General features: G+C 55.1%; 10 protein-coding genes across 10 annotated transcripts; 6 read left to right on the forward strand and 4 right to left on the reverse strand.

Annotated features, from left to right (window-relative positions):
* Positions 1-145: 145 nt before the first annotated feature.
* Positions 146-3,716, forward strand: FA10DRAFT_283552 (phospholipase C/P1 nuclease; the record flags this gene model as incomplete). Its single annotated transcript, XM_025523848.1, has 6 exons — positions 146-360; positions 452-615; positions 687-3,293; positions 3,369-3,375; positions 3,440-3,573; positions 3,634-3,716. 6 exons carry the CDS (start codon positions 146-148, stop codon positions 3,714-3,716), a joined length of 3,210 nt encoding a protein of 1,069 aa, XP_025381130.1.
* A 227-nt stretch (positions 3,717-3,943) lies between these two features.
* FA10DRAFT_35866 (hypothetical protein) lies at positions 3,944-4,867 on the forward strand. The gene is made up of 3 exons (XM_025525452.1): positions 3,944-4,365; positions 4,425-4,542; positions 4,620-4,867. Exons 1-3 carry the CDS (start codon positions 4,123-4,125, stop codon positions 4,766-4,768), a joined length of 510 nt encoding a protein of 169 aa, XP_025381131.1. The 5' UTR covers positions 3,944-4,122; the 3' UTR covers positions 4,769-4,867.
* Positions 4,868-5,325: 458 nt separating this feature from the next.
* FA10DRAFT_283553 (putative ATP18-subunit I/j of the mitochondrial F1F0-ATP synthase) lies at positions 5,326-5,642 on the reverse strand (the record flags this gene model as incomplete). Its single annotated transcript, XM_025523849.1, has 3 exons — positions 5,326-5,351; positions 5,421-5,554; positions 5,626-5,642. The coding sequence occupies 3 exons, from the start codon at positions 5,640-5,642 to the stop codon at positions 5,326-5,328; spliced, it is 177 nt and encodes a 58-aa protein (XP_025381132.1).
* A 151-nt stretch (positions 5,643-5,793) lies between these two features.
* On the forward strand, positions 5,794-6,228 carry FA10DRAFT_248398 (hypothetical protein; the record flags this gene model as incomplete). Its single annotated transcript, XM_025519489.1, has 2 exons — positions 5,794-5,950; positions 6,056-6,228. Exons 1-2 carry the CDS (start codon positions 5,842-5,844, stop codon positions 6,226-6,228), a joined length of 282 nt encoding a protein of 93 aa, XP_025381133.1. The 5' UTR covers positions 5,794-5,841.
* Positions 6,229-6,609: 381 nt separating this feature from the next.
* Positions 6,610-7,297, reverse strand: FA10DRAFT_225666 (ribosomal protein L13; the record flags this gene model as incomplete). The annotated part of the gene is made up of 2 exons (XM_025518651.1): positions 6,610-7,065; positions 7,139-7,297. 2 exons carry the CDS (start codon positions 7,295-7,297, stop codon positions 6,610-6,612), a joined length of 615 nt encoding a protein of 204 aa, XP_025381134.1.
* A 337-nt stretch (positions 7,298-7,634) lies between these two features.
* Positions 7,635-8,627, forward strand: FA10DRAFT_264532 (putative 60S ribosomal protein L32). Its single transcript, XM_025520685.1, has 3 exons — positions 7,635-8,101; positions 8,175-8,325; positions 8,399-8,627. The coding sequence occupies exons 1-3, from the start codon at positions 7,996-7,998 to the stop codon at positions 8,532-8,534; spliced, it is 393 nt and encodes a 130-aa protein (XP_025381135.1). The 5' UTR covers positions 7,635-7,995; the 3' UTR covers positions 8,535-8,627.
* Positions 8,628-8,640: 13 nt separating this feature from the next.
* On the forward strand, positions 8,641-10,224 carry FA10DRAFT_299273 (hypothetical protein; the record flags this gene model as incomplete). Its single annotated transcript, XM_025524704.1, has 4 exons — positions 8,641-8,690; positions 8,753-9,192; positions 9,268-10,013; positions 10,106-10,224. The coding sequence occupies exons 1-4, from the start codon at positions 8,664-8,666 to the stop codon at positions 10,222-10,224; spliced, it is 1,332 nt and encodes a 443-aa protein (XP_025381136.1). The 5' UTR covers positions 8,641-8,663.
* FA10DRAFT_264534 (hypothetical protein) lies at positions 10,104-12,577 on the reverse strand. The gene is made up of 2 exons (XM_025520686.1): positions 10,870-12,577; positions 10,104-10,805 (listed from the first exon to the last, which is right to left on the reverse strand). Exons 1-2 carry the CDS (start codon positions 12,562-12,564, stop codon positions 10,599-10,601), a joined length of 1,902 nt encoding a protein of 633 aa, XP_025381137.1. The 5' UTR covers positions 12,565-12,577; the 3' UTR covers positions 10,104-10,598.
* Positions 12,578-12,686: 109 nt separating this feature from the next.
* FA10DRAFT_264535 (ARM repeat-containing protein) lies at positions 12,687-15,385 on the reverse strand. Its single transcript, XM_025520687.1, has 5 exons — positions 14,890-15,385; positions 14,617-14,812; positions 13,410-14,548; positions 13,129-13,339; positions 12,687-13,065 (listed from the first exon to the last, which is right to left on the reverse strand). The coding sequence occupies exons 1-5, from the start codon at positions 15,354-15,356 to the stop codon at positions 12,757-12,759; spliced, it is 2,322 nt and encodes a 773-aa protein (XP_025381138.1). The 5' UTR covers positions 15,357-15,385; the 3' UTR covers positions 12,687-12,756.
* A 131-nt stretch (positions 15,386-15,516) lies between these two features.
* Positions 15,517-20,676, forward strand: FA10DRAFT_264536 (hypothetical protein). Its single transcript, XM_025520688.1, has 9 exons — positions 15,517-15,731; positions 15,813-16,253; positions 16,328-16,505; positions 16,573-17,271; positions 17,350-17,500; positions 17,561-19,240; positions 19,314-20,048; positions 20,107-20,216; positions 20,283-20,676. The coding sequence occupies exons 1-9, from the start codon at positions 15,533-15,535 to the stop codon at positions 20,623-20,625; spliced, it is 4,536 nt and encodes a 1,511-aa protein (XP_025381139.1). The 5' UTR covers positions 15,517-15,532; the 3' UTR covers positions 20,626-20,676.
* The last annotated feature ends 79 nt before the right edge of the window (positions 20,677-20,755 follow it).

Raw genomic sequence — 20,755 nt, forward strand, 5'->3', positions numbered from 1 at the left:
GGGGGCCCGCCCCCCAAAAAGGGGACTTGTGCCTTTCTTTATCTAGCGCGTCCCAGATTTATCCTCTCCAGTCCACGTCCTGATTCGATGCACAGACAATAAAGGGTGATAGCGACCAAGAGAGCAAGCACCCTTTTTCGAGGCTATGGTCGGCTGCAGATTCGATGTGTTCGCCACTCTGGCGATCACTTTGGCCTGCCTGGTGTCGAATGCATCCGCGTGGGGAAGCGTAGGCCACGAAATCGTTGCCACAATTGCCCAGACACAGCTCCACCCTGCTGTCCGAGCGCATCTGTGCAACATCCTGCCTCGACATCTCACGAGCTATCGGAGCAATTATCCACGAGGTGGTGCCGAGCAGTGGGTCTATTCTTTCTCCTTCGCGCTCATTTTCCTTGCTCCTTGCTAGGTATTGACATCTCTACGCCCCCTGTCGGCCTTTGCTTCCCAGTTGTCACCTCGCTCCCCTAGCACCTTGGCCGGACCGCGTCCGGTTTCTCTACCCTTGGTCGGGCCACCTCCACTACGTCAACCCAGTTGGCGATCTCCCGCCTGAGTACTGTACCTATGGCGACACCGGCTGGGCCGATCATGGTACCGGGAATGTCCTGGAGGGTGAGCAAGAGCGGATGGAGAAAAGACTGTATCTGTGCTACCCAAATCAGCCCTGACGCGTTTTCCTTCAGCCCTCGTCAACTACACCGCTAGGGTGGCACAGCCCTCGACGCCTTCTCATGATGTCGAAAGAGATGTGGCTCTGCGCTTCCTGACACACTTGATGGGAGACGCGCACCAGCCACTCCACCTCACCGGCCGAGCTCGCGGTGGCAACGACATCCAGGTCCGTTACGAGGGACGACAGGCAAAGTTGCACACCGTATGGGACAGCCAGCTGCTCAACACACAGATCCGCGAGCTTTCCAACTACACGATGAAGCTGTCCTCGTCACGGATCGAAAGCGCTTTGCAAGGCCGCAATTATGATGCATACATTCGCTGGATCTTAGCAGAGGGCATGGGACAAGGCACCGACAAGCCTGGCTGGTGGGCCCAGGAAGGGCTGCAGTGGGCAACGTGCCCAGACAGTCGAGTCGAAATTAGGGCTTCACCAGAGACGCCCTCGTCATCCGCCGGCGCCCACTGGCTGCGCTCAGTCAGCCCTAATACGGCTCGACTGGCACGACAAATCCTTACCAGCTTCTCGACGAAGGCTGCAAAGGAGCTCAAGAAACACCCTTCATCTATAGGTAGTGCCATCGACGACACCGACCTGCCCATTTGCCCTTTTGCTTGGACTAAGCCACTACATCCGCTTGTATGCGAGTACGCATTTGCGAGCCCAGTCCCGCGCCAAAACAATACCCACCCAGATCCCCCACCTGAGCTCGACGTAGCAGAGTACAGGGGAAGAATCGAAGACGACAAAATCATTCAGAAGCAGCTCGCAATGGCTGGATTTAGGCTTGCTGCCGTTCTCAACTCTGTCCTTCTCAATGAGGCCCTGGCCATGGAGGGCGGCGACGACGGCGATCTGCTCCTTCTGGCCCCTGATCAATTTGTTCTTGTTGATTCATTGGCACCTAGGGCCCAAGGACAACTGTCAAGCCTGGCGAAAAAACGGCACAAGTCGGCTCAGTCGCCCATCATGTCGCTCGTCACCGTGACGTTGGAATCGATTGCCGAAGTCATTATTCTCTCAACCGTTGGCTACGTGCTGGCTCGTCAGGGCGTCCTCGACAAGAAGACCCAGACAAAGATCAACAGGCTCAATGTTTCCTTCTTCACCCCCGCGCTCTTGTTCTCCAAGGTCGCCTTTACCCTTGATCCAGGTCGACTAGCTGAGCTACTGATTGTGCCGTTCGGCTTCGTCATCGTCACCCTCGTCTCTGCCTTTTCAGCCTTCCTTCTCAGCTACATCGCCCGGCTCTCGAAAGCCCATCGTAAATTCTCCCTCGCGTGCGCCATCACTCCTAACTCAAATTCGCTTCCAGTGGCTCTGATGCAGAGTCTCGTCGTCACCGTACCCCAGTTACACTGGGAGGAAGAAGGCGAACCAGAGGACACCGTCAATGGCATGCTGGGTCGTGCCCTCACCTACCTTGTCCTCTTCTCCACACTGGGCATGTTTCTCCGTTGGAGCCTTGCTGCCAAGCTTCTTGCAAGCGTGGATGATGAGGTGCACGACGATAGCATCCATCGTGCCGAGAGTGCCAGAGACTGGGATACTCCGACCTCGCGACCAGCCACAGGTCGCCTGATAGACTACGAGGATGACTCACCGGGCTTGGAGGCGCCTTCAAAAATTGCCAGAAGGCCAGAAATCAACATTCGTCGACCGACGGAAGAGGGCAGTGGCCTCGATCCGGTCGCACCTACTTCTCTCACCGGCGAGACGCTTCCCGAAGGCCCTGCAGGTCGAAGGCCGAGCAAGTCTCGGCAAGGCCCGCCTGCCTGGGTGAGGAGCTTTCCAAACTCGCCCACTGCAAGCAGCGAAGACTCGGAGCCAGACAGCCAAGCGATGCTCTCTGACGCGGAAGAGCAACGGCGAAACAGGATGTCCGCCATCAAAAACTCTTTCCGAGCTGTCGTGGTTCGCCCGTGGAAGGCCTTTACTGGCTTCATGACGATGCCCTTGTACGCGGCCGTGATGAGCCTGGTGGTGGCCATGCTGCCCCCCCTTCAAAAGGCCGTCGGCAGCTTCGAGCCCTTAGTCGGTGCCCTCGAAACGGCCGGTGCCTGCTCGATTCCCTTGACGATGGTTGTGCTCGGTGCGTACTTTCACCAGGAGACAGACAACCAAACGCTCCAGCGACAGCAGCAACATCCCCACGACCAGGACCAAATTGAAAACGGGGCTGCGCGCAACACCACCGACAGCAATGCTTCAACGCTCGTCAGCGGGGCATCTGGTGCGCACAAGAGGCGCTCATTCCCATGGATGAAGAATCCGTGGAGCTCGGGCGCTTCGAGCGAGTCTTCGAGTGACATGGGAGGCGGGCAGCAACACTGGAGCTACGATGAGAGCGTGGCAAATGCCTCTGAAGCTGGCGACCACGAAGAGGAGCAGCATCAAGAGGCCCAGCGCAATGCTAGGGTCAATTCCCTGCCGTCAAGCAATGGCTGGCTGGGCGCTCTCCGACGTCGCGATTCGGCCTTGACGCACGAAGAGGTTCGGGCCAGAAAAAAGAGATCGATGGAAAGACGGACAATCATTGTCGCAGTCGCCAGTCGGATGATCCTTACGCCCTTAATTCTGCTCCCTGTTGTTGCGTGGTACGCCATTGCGACGAGATGTGAGTTCGGTCATTCTTTGTTAGTGAAGCACGTCGCTTACTTGGCCTCCTTTTTCTATTATTTCATTCAAAAAGACAACGTGTTGGTTGTTGCTTCATGGTTCTTCTCTATGGCTTCGCACTTACTGAATTTTTCTCCCCTTTAGCATGGACGACCCTGTATTCATCACTTGCGCGTGTCTCATTATTGGCAGCCCTCCGGCCCTGACGCTGGCGCAAATCACGTCGCAGAATGCGCACGGAGACGGCGGTTTCGAACGACTGATAAGCAAAACGATTTGTAGGTCTCCATCATCGCCATCATATCCCCGTCTTCGGCTTATCTGACGCTTCTCCGCAGTTGTCAGCTACGCGGTTTTGGCGGCCCCGACGACGGTCGCGCTCGTCCTATGCGCTCTCTTGATTGCCGAGAATGATCACTAAGATTCATAAATGTGATCTTGATGACACAGATGAAAGGTGTAAGAGAACAATCAATTGTTACCAATTGCGACCCCGGAAGATGTGCCATGAGCCATGGAGGTGCAAGGTCCAGGCTATAGACCGCAGCAGACGTATGATAGAAGACAGGACTGGACGGAAGTCCGCAATTTGCTGGGCAGCTGGCTGAGCTTGAATGTTGTCTTACAACCTCGAGAATCTCGGCAGACGTCTCCTTTCATCTCCTCTACGACAAACATTCCTTCACAAACAATCGCTAATGGACCTCTAACGTGCACCATCAGTCAAATCTTCTCTCAAAGCCCCCAAGCTTCACTGGGTCCTCGAGCGCCCCTCTCTGCTACCGTCACTGTTCCGGCATTCATTAGAGCCTCGAGTGCATAGCCTAATGAAGATCCTCAAGCTCTCGTTCCTCGTCATATTCTCTCTAATTCTTCTCTCTGCCGAGAAGGGCTGCAAGAGCATCGAAAGCAGCACAGCCAAAGACTTTCCCAAAAGAATTCCTGAAGAAAAAACTGGGTCCGGACCGTCGAGAGTCTTCACTTCACTGCGTTCTGTGCACCTACATCGCCGAGGAAAACAGAGATCGAAGGACTCGACGAAGCTACATTTCGAAGGTAAAGGAACGTTCGTGAGTTGCCTGAGACCATGTTAGTGCACTTGAGTCCTTGAATCTCACAGCTTTCCCAGTACGACCCTTCGGGCCCCCTGACGGCTTGTCTTACCAAAGCGAGCAAGGACGATCTCATTGGGGCTCTAAATGGATCTCAATTCGATGCGAAGAAACACTGTGGCAAGCAAGCCGAGAGTGAGTCGTCATCCTGGAGAGCTCTCATACTGGACGATAGTGCTGACTGCTCTACTGTTCCACATCGCGTGTGACAGTCTGCCATTACGACAAATGCGTTAAAATCAGCATTGTCGATCTGTGCCCAGAGTGCCCTCATGGCAATATCGACCTGAGCCAGCGTGCATTTGGGCAGCTTGCTAAACTCAACAAGGGCTCGATTCAGATAAGATGGCGTTTTCTTTAACTATGTCAGCTTTTTCGGTCCTCCCTTCTGTGGCGCGATCAGACAAGTGCGCTTCTTCGCTAGGCTCCTCAGAACCGAAACAGTAGTCATTACACATCAATGCTTTCCATCTCTGCCGGTGCCGTTCCTCCGCCTTGCGCTGGAACAAGCAAGCTTATTTGTCAGTGCAGTAGTCGGCATGAGGAGGCACAGTAAGCTACCTGCAGGTCATTCAGTCCAGCATTCACGACTTAATCCTTAGAGTCGAAACCCGGTGTGCAGTCAAGGAAGCGAAGCTATTTGCCAGGCATTCAAGGGTACTCGCGACAACAAAAGCACACACCAATGCCGACGCCCCGCGCCTTTCAATGCATCAAGCTCCTCAATTTGGCTTCTCAGACTCGATTGCTTCAATCAGATGGAGGCGACATGGTGTGATGGTGGTGACCCTGGTGTCGAGATACCTTTGAGAAAGGACTGCAAATCGTCAGCATAGGTTGATGCAATCTCTGTATAATCAAGCAAGCTCACTACGGACTGCTGGTTTCCTACACCGAATTGCTCTTCATTTTGCTCATCTAGTGGGCGGCGCCTCCTTTGAGAGCTGTATGATGAGAATCAAATGCAGGTAAGTAGATCGAAGAGATCACTGAGGAAGAATCGTGAGACCAACCATAGGGATTTTTAGGGTCCTGCTTGGCCTCAGGGGTGCTCACGAGCTTGTCCTGGAGAACATTGACGCCGTAGAAGACGATGCCACCGGCAGCGAGGAATGGCCACATAGGCCTCAGGATGGGCGTCGAGTATCTATGACACACATATCTTTAGTGAGCCATATCGTCTCAAGCTAGATCCGAGCATAAAATGCTGACACTCACGCGCGAAGGCCGAACATGGTCTCTAGTGAGGTCGATCTCAGGGTTGTCAATGAGAGGAGGATGCGATTCGTAGCAAGGGAAGAGGCGATGGAAGAGGCGCGCGAGCGACAGTTCGACTTCTCCGACGCCAACCGAGGGCCACGTGTTTCGCGTCTTCGACCCTCGACCTACACTTTTACTCTTCATCGACGACGAAGGCGCTATTACCCATCGACCATGACGAGCTCGTACCGCCGAATTGACACGACTGACCCGAGGAGACATGACCGGGTCCGGCCGATGAAGCTACCAGCAGCCTGGCTCGATGATTCCATCGACGTGTATGGTGTGTATATCTATCTTTCCCTCATGTCCTTCTCTTCCCCATGTCCACACTGCACCGAGCGACCCCACAGCCACTGATGAGCCTTCCCGATCTTGCTCATCGCAGGGTTTATCCTTTCGTCCGTCACAATGATCAGCGGCGCGGCGATGATCACAAGGCTGCCATCGCTGGCATGCATCGGCCTGCTCTTTGCTTTAGCGAATTTTGCCCACGACAAGCCTCTTCAGTCCAAGAAAGAGTCGGCGAGCCAAGGTGGACCAGTGATGGGTATGATGTGAGTGCATTTCGTGTCTCGCCGAGCTCGCTGAGCTCGGGACACAACGCCGTGAGACTGAAGATGTTGTGAGCAGGTTTGCTCTCATGAGCATCTGCATGATCTCAGTTCAAAAGCTGCTCGGCAGCCAGCCTTTGTACCAACAGCTGGGAAAGCCAGCTCAAAGCACTTCTCTGTAGCGCTTTGTCACAATTGCAAGCTAAGCCAACACGTCTCCTGAAAACTTCTGTGGCGACATGGACCCGAAGCCCGCTTTTGACATATGTGTCGATGAACTACCATACAAGAAATGATGATGAACCTCGCATCAGCGAGCCAAGCTGTATTGCGAGGAGGGAAAACGAACGTGCGCAAAGGAGAAGCAGGTGCCGTGGAGGAACACCGATTAGAGACCATAGGGCTCCAGCTTCGAGTTGACATCCTTGAGTTCGTTGGAGGCGCTCGAGATGGCTGCAGCTCTCTTCTTGGTGGCAGCCACCTTACGCTCCTGGTACGCCTGCTGCTTGACCTTCCTCTTCTCTTCGAGCTTGTCAACCACCTCCTCGTACTTCCATCCCACCTCACTCGAGACTCGCTTCAGAGTCGCATACTTGCGACCGGGCTTGAGGCGAAGGACACGCAGGGCCTGAGGAATGACGACCTTCTTCTGGCGGTCAAAGGGGGGAGGAACACCCTCGTAGAGCTTGAGGCGCTCCAGGGCGGCAGCACCACGGGCAGTCTTGTGAGGAACCATGCCACGAACGGACTTGTAGAGAATGCGGGATGGGGCACGCTCATGGAAAGGACCAGACTTTGAGGGCTTGACCAGGTGTCTCTTGTGCAGGTATGCGTGGTACTTGAGCTGTAAGGGCGAGCAAAACGCCTTTAGCCGTGCTGCTTTACGAGCTCCTGTAGCCTGTGAGTCAACGACTCACCTTGTTCCTGAAGAAGCTGCCCGAAACGTTGATGTGCTCGCATCGGACAACCGTCACCGCCTGACCCGACAGAATTTGCTTGGCCAGGATGGAAGCGAGACGGCCGAGGAGATGTCCCTTTCCGTCGACGACGTATGGCTTGTTCTGCTGGAGCGACATCTGAGGAGAGAGAAGCCAGGGATAAGCTTCTGAAATTGCAAGTGGCATCCTCTATCGGCTCCTTTGTCCGCGTCCCCGCACCGCCGACATCACCTCCGCCGACTGATCAAATCGTCCCATATGTCTCTCCCCTCGACATCCTCGACACGGCCTTGCGCCACATCTACTCACCTTGTCGTTGTTGGCCTTGAGGATCGATTCCGAAGCAGTCGCAGACGCAACAGTGTTAGGAAGGCCACTGCGGCTTAGCATCACGTGTTTTTTAAATTATTCAGCCACGTGGGAGATCTTCTCTGAATTCTAATGTCCTGACTGAAGCCAAGGTCGTTTTCCTGCTCTCTCTTCGTCAACGACAGCACTCGTAAGGACAGGTAAGTCGTGTCCGGATTGTGTGAGCGGGGGGGCGACGAGTACGACGATATGCTGCCCTGTCCTTAAGTGGCGTACTCGGCGGAAGAGGCGAGACAGGGAAGACAGAGAGGTCGCATGTGGCGACAGTGCGGACTCGGGAGTGCGGAAGGGTTGGAGGAGTCGCTAGGTCGGTTTGGGGTTTTGGGGATGCAGCCCCCCGGCCGCTGGATGTTGGAGTACTGTGCCAAGGGACTTGTAGATGACGCAGTGGTGCTGCTCCAGCGTAGCAATGGTCTTTGCAAGCCAGCATGCTGACCCTGGAATCCTTGCACTGACCTGCAGCAACAATGGCCGCCACGAGGATTCCCATTGTCAAGAAGAGGACAAAGAAGTTCGCTCGCCACCAGAGCGACCGCTTCAAGTGCGTTGGCGAATCATGGCGCAAGCCTAAGGGTAAGTTGACTCCTGCTAGTCGCTCTGAGGTCGACTCTCATGACTGACAGCGCCTGCCCGCGATGACGCTCAGGTATCGACAGCTGTGTTCGCAGGCGCTTCAAGGGCAAGATCTCGATGCCCAGCATTGGTTACGGCAGTAACAAGAAGACGCGTCACCTGATGCCCAACGGCTACCGTCGTCTCGTCGTCTCCAACCCAAGGGATGTTGATCTCCTCCTCATGTGAGCCCTTTTCAATTTCTCATTTCCCGCAGTTGTGTCACGGACAATGCGCTGACCAGCGGAGCATTATTAGGCACAATGGCTCGTACGCCGCCGAGATCGCCCACAACGTTAGCGCAAAGAAGCGTATCGACATTCTCGAGAAGGCCAAGGTTCTCGGTGTCAAGGTCACGAACGCCAATGCTCGCGTTCGCGCCGAGGAGGCTTAGATTGGATGACCCCTTGTACACCATGTGTCTTTTTACACTCTCTTACCATGAATCACATCGGCTTTTTATATGAAAAGTATAGGCTTGCTTATCTAAAGAAGGGTCCCTGATGCACTGGACGATGTCGTCATGCTTTTTTCCATCTTCTCCACAGCGGTAGGTAGCACCAACGAGGAACAAACGGCTTCGGGTTCTGACGCTCTCTCACGACCACCAAGGCAGCCATGGTGAGCACCCGAGGTTCCAAAGGGAACAGGAAGATCGATGAGATGCTGGAGAAAACGGGTGGTGAGCGCCACGATCTCGAAGACGGCGAGGCGCAGAGCAAAGGTACGGCAGGGCACGCCAAGGATGACCGCATCGAAAGCGACGAAGCAGCGAACAGGACTAAGGCCAAGAAGAGAAGCGAGCCCGAGACTACTAGGAAAGAAGAATGTGCGAGTTCAAAGAGGAGTAAGATTGAAGAAGACGACGCAAAATTGATGGCCAAGGTCAAGCCAGGTGACGAGGAAGGGGACGGTGGCGAAGAGGGCGTCAAGTGGAAGGTGCTCGAGCGCGGGCACATCTTCTACTTCTACAGGCCCAAAGTTCAGCCAGCAGACGGGGCCGAAGCGGGCAAGGCAACCGAGTCGATTGATGGCGTGCAAAGTACACACATGTGAGTCCAAAGACGGAGTGGCCAGGGTGCAGAGGCGAAGGGGTACAGTCTCTGATATTCGATGTATGACGAAAGGCTTCTGCTCCCAAAAGCGAGCGAATCGCCTACGACGCCGGTGTCTGTGGAGGGGCAAGGGCAAGACAAGTTTCAGAAGCCTTCTGCTACATCGGGAGAGCTGGCTCGGAGGCAAGGCGTAGGATACCGTTTGATTCGTCTGGGCAAGAAGCGCATGCCGGCACCAGAGGCCGCCGTGGCTCGCGGTTTAGAGCCTGGAGGCGTTGGAGGCGATTCGCAGGAGGCCATCTGGGCGTGCGTCTCAGACATTGGCCCGGACCCAGGTACGCTATCAGGCGAGATGGGCGAGAAGAGGTATAGTACCCGAACCCGGGGAGACAGGCTGGTTGCGCCTAGTCGAGCAGTAGGAAGGGGCCACTATCTCATCAGCGTCTCGCTCCGAGATCCGCCATCATCAAAGCAGGTTCGCCTTTCCTATGCCCTTTCGCACCCCAGCGAGGCTCAAATGGGCAGCGTTCAAGAGGAGCTCGGTTTGGAGCAAGAGTCAAGCGTGATACTGCAGATGAGGAATCCAACGACCACAGACGGCTCCATTGGTCTAGAATCCGCCGATAGAGTCAAAATGAACCAAGGGGAGCTCGATCAGACCTTTGGCGGAAGTGCAGGCAGTCAAGGTGCGACCAACTATGCAAGGCCCGAAGACCTGTCGCTTCTGGATCGCGAGGGCGTCGAACTTCTCATGATTCGAGAGCGAATCCAGGCGCAGCACAGCCTCAAGACAGGCGCAGGCGACAGTCAAGGCAAAGGTGAGCAGGTTTCTTTTTGAAAAATGGATTTTGGGGGTGGTGTGTCTCTTCTCGACGCCAGATTCGAGGATGAATCTCACAAATTCTTGTAGCCCTCCAAACAGCAGCTAAAGCAGATGGCAAAAGGCTCTCCGTGGTCGATGTACTGGAAGAACTCCAACTGAGTGCAGAGGAGAATCCACCACAGGCTCTCGAGGGGCAGTGGATTTGAGCGAGCCAAGGCCTTGTCGCATGGCCCCAAAGGAGGGCTATGCACAGTACAGTACAGTATCGTACTGTGCAGTACAATAAAGGCAGATGGACGCTTACGGTGCGTCTCTTAGCCGAGAGGCCCATTACGTGTCCTATCTTGCCTCTAAGCTGCGTGCAATGCAGCGTTCCAATCGCCACCGTGTCCACGAAAAGACCTCATGTTCCTCTATGGAAATGTGCTGATGACCTACAAGAAGAGAGCAATAGGAAACGCGATCATATTTTTAGTTTAGAGAGTGTTGAAACAAGCGAAGGCGTACGCCTACTCTTCGACCCTCATCATTCTCATAACTTCTGACTGTGAGTAGAGATACAAAGATCAAAGAATGACGATTATCGGCGCATTTGCTGCTGCTGGGCTACCGCGTACTGCGGATGATGTTGCTGTTGCTGCTGCTGCTGCTGCTGCTGGCTTGGATGCATCATGCCCCCGTGCGGACCAACCCCTTGCGGAGGCGCCTGGCTTGCCACCGAGCGAGCACTCTCGCGCTGCTGAAGTGCCTGAAGCCTTTCGGCCGTCCTCTGAGCTTCGTGAACGATCTGTAATTTGAGATTAGCGGGGCATATCATGTTGATTGTGCGTAAAGGGAAAGGGTGCACTCACAACGGCTTGATTGACCCAAGCACCGTGAAATGTCTGCGCTCGTCTGAGCTCTTCTGTGCTGAAGCCTCCGTTGCTACTTGTGGACATGCCTTCGCCCATGATGGCATCCAAGTCTCTTGCCTGCGATGCCATCCATGTCTTGATGTGGGCCTGCGGGTTCTTTGCAAACGCCGCTAGGAAATCTCTTGTCGAGCTCCGATTGGCAAGCGTCTGCGCAGCTTGGCTGATACGATCGTCAAGTTCCGCCACTTCTTTGCCTCGCACATCGAAGCCCTCCAGGACCTTTTCTTGGGCCTTGCGCAGACCTTGATCCTCGACTTCGATCTCGACATCGTAGGCTGTAGGATGCTTGTGTTCATCAGTGTCCGTCCTGATCCAGTATTCAATAACGACGGGCCCGGGTGGATGCAGATGGCGGTTGACGACCTCGGGAATATGGTGAAATGCGATCTTGTCGGTGCGGAAAATAGAACGCAAGGGGTCATCACAAACCACAAGGCGCCGATCCTCCTCGGAGAGGAGCTTGCGATCCTTGATGTAAGCCCACAAGGCCGTTACGACGGCCTGACGTGTCTCCTCTCGAATGTCGAGCAAGCCAGCCAGCTCTGGAGACAGGGCATAGCGCTCGGGAACATGGTTGAGATAGAGGACAATCCGAGCCTTGACAGGGATTGAACCGGTCCGTCGAATCTCAAAACCATCGAGTGCCGGCTCTGAAGAGGCGACAATGGGTGCCTCCAGACCACTGCCTAGTCCTGGCGCAGCTGTCTCGCCGCCCACGGGCGCGCTGGCACTGTGGGGAGCCACCGTGGGCGTCGGCCGATGCCATTCTACAATGTTTTCACCTGCGGGATACAGCGCCGGGTCACGAAGCAGCTCGACAACGGCGGAACGGATGTGGTTGCTGAATTTGTTTGCCCCCACTCGTTGCTGTGCGGCCTGAAGGGATTGTGCCGCATTGGCCCTGGATCGGAAGGTGGGCTCGAGGAGGCGACCCTCGACGCGCAAGGTCCATGAGGGAATTGCATCTGCCTCGTCCCCCGAGGCTGCCTCCTCTTCTCCGGCCTTGGCGGCTTCGACGCTGCCGTCTGCTTGATTCTCTCCCTCAGTATCCTCAATTTCTGCATCTGCGTCCGCACCCTCGCCGTCTCCATCGCCCTCGCCAGTCTTTGCCTTGGTCGCCGTCAAGCCCGACGACTTTGCTGCTCTTCTTCTCCTATTGGCATCGTCGACTTGCCATGACTGATTGGCGCAGGTGTTGCTGAGAAAGATTCGCAGTGTCCTCCGCTGCTTTGCTGAGTTGCGCCCGAGGGCATCCTGCACCTCAGCCCTTTTACGAGCCACTGTCCAGTCGAGGCCGCGCTCGACGCGGACCAGGTCGGCGTAGACAGCGCTCTCTGGGATGCTCCTCGTCACGCTTAGTGGAAGAGCGCGCGTAGTGGGGCGTCCGCGCTTGGCCCCACGGATGCCGCTTCCCAGCAGGTTGTCTGACTGAGCACGCTTGCGCATCGTCTGAGCCTGCTGCTGTGCGGCTGCAAGCGCTTGAGCTTGAGCTTGCGCCTGTGCTTGCGCTTGTGCCTGTGCTTGAGCGTGAGCATGGGCTTGAGCCACCTGACTTGGATGCAGGCCTACCATGCCCTGCGCGGATGGACCCATGCCCGATGGCCTTCGAGCGTGAGGTGGGTGCGACGCCATGCTGGTTTATGGATGCAAGAAGGAGACGACGACGCGTTTTATTTTTTATTTATTTATTTATTCAGTCACAGCATTTCCCGCTTTCCTCTTTCACTGCTACACAAGCTCAACTCCATTCTGATCCTCGATAAATCCTAGATTCCGTTGAGATATGGTTTGTGTGGTATTGTACAATATTGCAAAACTAGAGTACTACTTGATTGCAGACAAGATGTCGTCTAGTACTTTATCGGTATGTCCAAGCTTAGGCTTCTTCTTGTTTCCCCGCTGCTCCAATCCCCGCGGCGGGCTATCTCGTTCAATTTGCTTCTTTTGCAAAGTCGCCTGCCCATGCCTGGGAAGAGGATCTGGGCAAGGCTTGAGATTATCCTTCAGCCAGACCTTCCACTTGCCTACACTCTTGCGAAAGAGACCCAGGTTGAGTTTGCGGACGAAAAATCGTCCGTAAGGCGAGCCAAGGAGTAATTGCTCGTGCTCAAGACTGATCCTGGCAATTTTTTCCTGTGCAGACAAAAGCGGTCGTCAGACTTGACTAAGAGAGTGTAGATCTTTGCTTGCTCTCACTTTTGTGAAGCCATCGGTCCTCTCCCACAACGCATCGGTAGCGCGGCTGCCGAATTTATCGTCTGCAAGCCAGTGAAGCTCGGCGCACAGCTTTGCCGTGATGTCACTTCGTTGCTTGAACGTCGTTGTCGGACTGGCAAGAGCCGAGAGCAGAATATGAACACCGATCGGAGAACGTGAGATGGGAATGATGCTCTGCTGCTCCATGAGGCTTGGGAGTAATGTGAGACAGTCAGCCTTGATGACCGAAAAGGACTTTGTGAAGCGGAGCGCAGACTCACCTGCGTATAACAACGTCGTTGGACGGGTACGTCAGCCGGCAGATTGACTGGAGGAGCAAGCTTCCTTGAATCTTCGGCTCCGTCAAGGAGCGCGCCGATGACGACGGTCCGTCTTCAACTCGCGCTTGCACACCTGTTTGAAACGCAGCCCAGTCGTCCACCGTCTTTACATTCAATATGACTGGCACCACATTGCTCAAGCCAGTCTTGTCTTCGAGGTCGAACCCGAATGCGCAGAGGACGGCTCGAGCCACTTGTCCATCGTAAGAGTCGTCGTCAGCGAGTGAGTTAGCTTTGGTCCCGCGCTTCTTCGCTGCTTTTCCCTCCTTTTCTTGCTCCGAACTACTGCTGCCTTGATTGGATTCGCGTGCAAAAGTGATGGCCCCACAGCGCTCGACCAAGGCTTGCAGGACGCCCAGTCTGCCCGCCTTGACCAGCTCGCTACCGCCCTCTCTTAGCTCTTGCAATGCTTGAAATAGGGGGCTGGCGTTCCCTTCCAAGGACTGCTCTGGGGTAAGATGTCTGAGCACCTCAGCCACGACGAAATTGGCCACGACGTGTGAGCCGAGTCGACACATGCGTCCACGAAGGTAGACGACCCAAAATAAATCGTTGGTCTTGTCGGAACATATGGCGAGGCAGCTTTGTAGAAAGAGCGAGCCCACCTGATCTCGCAGCAATGTCTCGATGTGGGCCGATCTGTCCATACTCGACAGGCCAGAGTCTGATTTTTGGCTGGCAGAGACCAGACCATCGAGGGCCAGGTCAAGAAGGGACGTCCTGCCATGTCTTGAGGCGACGCCAAGGAGAATGGCCAATGTTGGACTCGCCGAAGGGCTACCACTCATGTCCTTTATCGTTCTACCGTTCAAATCTTGGCTTGCTGTGGCAATGACATGCTGCAGAACGTCGGGAAAGACAGAAGGTTCGAGACGGGCACAGGAGGAAGCCTCGTGGGCGATGCGAGTTCGAAATACGGCACTCCGCTTGGAGCGCAGTGATGCAATACCGGTCGTGTTGCCACTCGCAGATGTGCCTGCGCTGTCGAGGCACTGGCCAGAAAGGACGACAAGCCAGGTGCGGACGATGTGCGTCGCAAAAGGATGCTGCATCATTTCCACCACGGTAGGCAGCAGCTCCTGACCGATCATTTGCTTGGTGTGAGAAATCAAGTGTGCAGCGAGCAGGTCCCGAGAGAGCTCCTCACCTCGGTCAAATCACTGATGAGCTCGTGTGCGGTGCGAAGGGTTCCATGACCCGACTGGTCAACTGTGCCTGATGAAGGCATCGGCCGGCTGAGGCTCGATTGTTGTCGCTCTTCTTGGGTAGCCACACCCTGCAATGCTACTAAGATGGATTCGAGGACGTGTGAGCCATAGCGATGACAGCTCAGCTTGAAGAGGCTTCCGAGAAGCGAAGGGTCTGTCAGCACCCGAGCGCCTCTTCTCTTAATCTTCTGTTCTGTTCGTGCGCCACTTACTTTCCCATGAAGCCATCAGCCACGATGCGAATATGTCTCGGAGTCATCGTCGTTATAAGGTTCTCCAGAACGACACTCGTGTCTGGGTCCGTCGCCAGCTCAAGCTCGTGGCCTCTTGCCTCGGAGAGAGCAGCGTCGCGGAGCCTCGTTGCTTCCTTGGAATGGATCGACGTACCACCAGCCTCGTTTTCCTGCTCGAATAGGTTCTTGAGGGCCGTGTTGGCACTCCGCATATACTCTTTGAGGTCGGCCCCTACGAAGCCAAAGGGTGCAGTGTCATCTTTTGCGTTCTGGATGGGTAGCATCCAGCCCGGCTCTCGGAAATCCTCAGGCGCCCTCGTTGCCCCTTCGTGCATCGGCACTATTACCCCTGGCTCTTCTTGGTGTTCGACCTCGGCCACGATATCTCCCTTGTCCGTCCGAGGGCGCTTCTTGCCCCTCTTACGCTCTTCTTTCTTTTTCACCATGTTTCGTCCAGTCCTCAACGCGGTCTCAGGAAAGGCCGAACGAAGAGATTTCACCATATAAATTTTTAAAGCTATGACAATATTCGGGAATCGGGCAACGTAGCCTCTGTGAGACGGGTAGGTTCTGTCATCTACTGGAGCGAGGCTGTAACGCTGCGTTCGAGTCCGTAGACACCATGGTCGATGCTGTTTCTGCAGAACGTTTGTCGAAATCACAAAGGGAAGAGGTCCTATCGGCAATTAACAACATACATCTGGCACTCGCCCCTCGCATCGCCGTGCTGAGCAGTCCCGATGTGGGCCAAGCCCTAGCCCCAAATGGCTTCAGTGACTTTACCGATCTCCTGAGACCATTCCAGGACTCCATCGAAGGCGGTGAGTTGCCCAAGCGCTACATCGGCCGTGTTGGTGCACCTCTGCTGATGTGAAGACCTGGGTGGTATGGGCATGGGCCAGTGTCGGTGAGAACTTCGCAGCTCGAGACGCGCCTCTGCCAAACATTTCCCCTCAGCTTTGACGGCCTCGACCAATTTGGCCCTTCGTCGTCGTCATCGTCGTCATTGTTCACGCCCGCCGATGCACTGGCAGCAGACAATGCGGGTGACGGTGGCATCGAGCCTCCTCCAGCCACCCGTCGGTCTTCAACTGCCGCAAGACCAGAAGTTTTACTCGACGCTATCAGCTCAAAGGTTTCAGCTCGTTCACGGTGGCTCGATGAGGATGTGGACGCCGTCGGCTCAGACGGGCGATCCGAGGCTATTGAAGATAGATTTGATGCCGATGCGTTTCGGGAAGCACCGCTCGAGAAACTGACTCCTTGGTTCGCCGAGTCGCGCGACATGGTGTTCCGCGCCAGGAGCGTGAGCGAGCACGAATCATTTGGACACCCCGTTGCTAGTGGGTGGGACCGTCAGGTTCTTGACACAGAAGCTGCTTGCACACAACTAACGCCATTTCTGGGTGCTTCAAAGTTCTGTTGGTCGTTTCGGCTTCATCGACGGATCCGATGAATGCCTTCGCCTCGCTTTTTGAGGCATCGCAGCCACATGTCACAACTGCCTTTTCGAAAAGGCCTTACATCGACCCCCTTGTGCTTCGCTACTATGTGCTCCTGCATGATGTCTCGCAAAGCGGCCCCGATCTGTCCGAGTGAGTCAATCTACTTCGGAAGCCTGCACTTTAGCCGAGACAAAGTGCCTAAATAATCCCTTTCCAGGTCCATCTCGCTGCTCGAGAATGTTAAAAAGACATATGGCTTATACTGCTGTCTGCTCCCCATCAACTCGGCAAATTCAACAGAGCGCTCTGAGCTGTTAAACAAGTCTCCAGGGATCTCGGACATCTGGCAGCGGGCCTTGCAGAACGATCCCAGAGCACCGCTTCGTCGACCAAATATTAGGACACCTGCCGAAGCCGAGCATTCTTCTGGATTTGCCAAGGGTGAAGTCGAGTCCGAGTCCGAGGCCAAGCCCGTGCCAATAAGAAAAGGTCGCGGACTGATAATGAGCGAGGACAAAGCGAAGAGGGACGAAGGTCGATGGCGCACACCACCGGGGCGAGGAGATGACGTTGGAAATGAGGATCACTTGGGCATGACGTCGGAATCAAAACAAGCGTGGAAGTCGTCACTTGCTGGCTCAACGAAAGAGTTCGACAGCTCATCAGACACTCAGAGATACGGTCGGCTCCTCGACGACGACGATGTAAAGAGGATCAAGGCTTTTGTCCGCGAGCTTGCTGCGCAGAATATCGTACCATTTTTGGAGCGATGCGTCAGCTTGTGGAACGAGCAGCTAGCGGCATCTCGCAGAGGTCTCACGGGTCGCCTTTTTGGTGCCGGACGCAAGCTTTTTGCGACTGCCTCGAATCGTGGGTCACCGACCCAGCCGACGCCCAGCTTTGCAAACATGGGCTTGTAAGTCAATCAGCAACTTCGAATTGACGCTTTCCAAGCTGACAACGGTACCTGTCTCCACATTTTGCTGCCAAATAGCTACCCTCATTCGAGCCTAGAAGCTCAAACACGTCGTTTGGCCGACTTTGCCTTTACGACGAGAGATTACAAACTGGCAGCTGCCATGTACGACCTGGGACGAAAGGACTACGCCAACGACAAAGCCTACAAGTATCTTGCGGGCGCAAATGTGAGTGATGATGACTGACTAGCTGAGGAGAGAGAACTTGGTAGCTAAGGCGACCGACAGGAAATGTTTGGTCTAGCCCACCTGATGATGATGCTCGGAACGCGCACAAACCCCGTCGACGTCGATAGTTACCTCTCTAGCGCCTGCCATAATTACACGGTGGCGCCACGAAGGAAGGGCAGCGCGCTGCAGACCGACAGCCTTAGGGCCACCTTGCTCTTCTACGAAGCCTATCGTGCACTATCCTATTACCGGTCCGCGCCCACCGCTCTGGTCAGGACGGCAATGGAGGGATCTGGGGATTCGGAGAATGACATCGAAGTGGCGGGAGCCTTGCTCTTAGAGCAAGCCGCAATCTGCGATATGCGTCAGTCAGGTCGTCCTGCGCTTCGCAAATGCGCTCTTCACCTCATCATGGCCGCTCATCGCTACGGGTCCTGCGGGCAGAAGCACCTCAGCTATCGGTGTTTCTGCGCCGCCGCAACTGTCTATCGGGGCCAAAGACGATCTCAAGGTGCCATTGACTCGGTCAGCGAGGCCGAAAGAGAGAAGGGCGGCTTGGCAGTGCAAGGAGGAGACAAGAAGGAGACCGAGGATGGAGGGACGCATCTGTTTGACATGGTCGCTCGCTCGCAAGGATCTCGAATGGAATGGCGTCTCATCGAAGACCACACCGAACATCAGCTGGCCGAGCAGGCCAATAATGACGGGAACGTTGAGCAAGCGATTGCTCACTTCTGGCGTCTCGTACGAAGACAAGGGCGGCATGCGGCACAGCGGGGCATCGATGAGGATGCCAAACAGCATGCCATCTACCTTAACGGCCTTCTTACTTCATGCAAATACATCAGCAGGCCACTCGCCGATGTGTTGGAGCATCATAACCTTCCTCTCTCACTCTCTCTAGTGGACAAGAAGAGCTCTTACATCAGGACATCGACGAAGTCTCTTCCTCAGGATCCAATGTGGCGAGTGTTTTCGAGTGTCGCTAATCTCGACACAGACGTGGCTTCAAGTGCCAGCAACATGGTCACTGTAGACGAAACTTTTGAGGTCGCCTTGGCTGTCGTCAACCCTCTCGCGATACCTCTGATGTTGAACGGATTGACTGTTGAGTTCGACCGCTTAGACGGTGTTGCGGTGGACGGTAAGCCTCTTCCGGTGAGAGTTGAGACCGTGACGCTCGAACCTCGACAGCATCGCAGCTTCTCAGTCGCCGTGAGGTCGCCCGACCGGACCGGTTCATTCCGTTGTGCAAGGGTCCGGTACACCCTGCAAGGACAAATTAACATCATTGAGGTTCTCGACAAGCATGGGCGAAGACTCAATGATACCAAAGCTCAGCGCTCGTCTACGGACCCGATATACGCGCGGGACGAAACGCTCACCGTTGTCGTTCACGAACCCAAGCCCAAGCTCGAAGCGAGACTTACCTCCGCTCCTGGCGTCCTGGGTCTGGGCGAAGAGGTAAAGACTTTTGTCGAGCTGCACAACGCGGGCAAGGTACCCTTGCGTAATGTTGTTGTCGTGGCCAGCCGATACGATGTCATCATGAGCTTCGAAGCAGCTCAACAGCTGTCCGTAGAGGCGATGACGGGAAATGACGTTTTCGAATACGAACCGATGATCGTCGAGCTTCCAAAGGGCGAGCTTGGCCAAGGGAGCAAAACTTCATGGCCAGTCTTGGTTCGCGGGACCTGCTTAGGGCCTTTCACCATTCGCCTCGTGTTCAAGTACGAGGTGCGTTCTCGTTCTTCTTCCTTTCTTCGATACTGGGCTGACCGCTGGAATCCGCTTTCATCTTTGGAAACAGGCCCTAAACGGAGGAAAATATCAGACATGGCTCGAGCATCACGTTCGTGTCGAGCCTGTTGTCGACATCGCCGTACACGCTGGGCCGTCGCGTTGCCAAGACTCAATCACGTACGACGTGAGGCTTGATGCGGTTAATCTAAGCCCTTCCGGCGAGAGGGTCACCATCGATCACATCTCCGTTCTCAGTCCCTCATGGCGTGCTGTCCCCGCTCACAGCAACAATGATCAAATGAAAAGCCTCGAGAGTCTCGAGTCTCGGCAAGGACGCAGTACGGCTTTTACCGTCTCTCGCTCTGACCTTATTGCATCTGAAAGAGAGGCGTCCAGGTACACCGGCGAGCACCTGAGCGCCCTCCTCTTAGGTCGCGACATCGACAAGTCTTCGAAGCCGCCTTCCTTGAAGCTGACGACGACGAATATCTCAAGCAATGGAGCAGAAGCCACTGGTGTCACACCTTTCGTCACCCCAGCGAAAAGAGAGTGGCAGCGCACTTGGCTTGCTCGACAATTTGCGTCCATACCAGATGAGCTTCGTCGACGTATTTTTGCGTTCCATCAGCCGAATGATGTCGATATCATTGCACACTGGACCATGTCAGCATCCAAGCGGCAGGGACAAGTCTTCGTATTCGGTCTACAGCTTGGACCAGGGTATGATCACTTTCACGACATTCTGGAGCATCCCAGTCAGAAGGGTATGCGAACTATCTATGCTCAGGCAGCTCAAGAAAAAGTGAGGCAAGCATCATTGAGTTATCTCTTCTCCACTGACCGCGGCCCGTATCTTTCAGGCTGCTATTTTGAACGACTTGACAAGCAGCAGGCTGCACATTGAGGAAGAGCCTATCGTTCTTGATATGGAGTCTCCAGCTTCGCTCGTCCACGATTTTGAGAAAATCAGGTGAGAGCTTGTAGTACATCTAGGCAGTTGAGCATGACACAGTCCTGAGCTCCGCCGCGATTTCAGTCGTGCTATCTTCACGGTGCCACTGCTCGTTCGCAACCTCTCCTCCGTTCGCTCGGTCGAATTCACCCTGCAGCTGGATGACGGGGCCCACACGGATCAGCAGCGAGCCTCGTGGATCGATCGTCTGACCTTTCGCGGCTCTTTAGAGCCCTTGAGCCACGTGATTTTGAGCGCAAAGGCCAGCGTCTGCTCAGCCGGACGCTCAGAGCTGGGTGCGATCCTGGTCAGAACCTTTGTCAAGGGCCCTGACAGGACGCAAGGCAGCGTTAGCAGCATTATCAACGAGTTCGCCCGTTGGGAGGAGTGCACACGTTCCATAGATGTCTTGCAGCTGTCCCGATGATCCGTCCACACTCGTAGTGTAGCTTTGACCTGAAAACCAATTGACGCTCCATGTTCATCACGCGTGCGCTCGGGCCAGATGCGCGAATTTTTCTCGACAAGTAACAAGCAAGAGTCCGAGTCCATTTCTT

This window comes from Acaromyces ingoldii (genome assembly GCF_003144295.1).
Source record: "Acaromyces ingoldii strain MCA 4198 unplaced genomic scaffold FA10scaffold_1, whole genome shotgun sequence".
Taxonomy (NCBI): domain Eukaryota; kingdom Fungi; phylum Basidiomycota; class Exobasidiomycetes; order Exobasidiales; family Cryptobasidiaceae; genus Acaromyces; species Acaromyces ingoldii.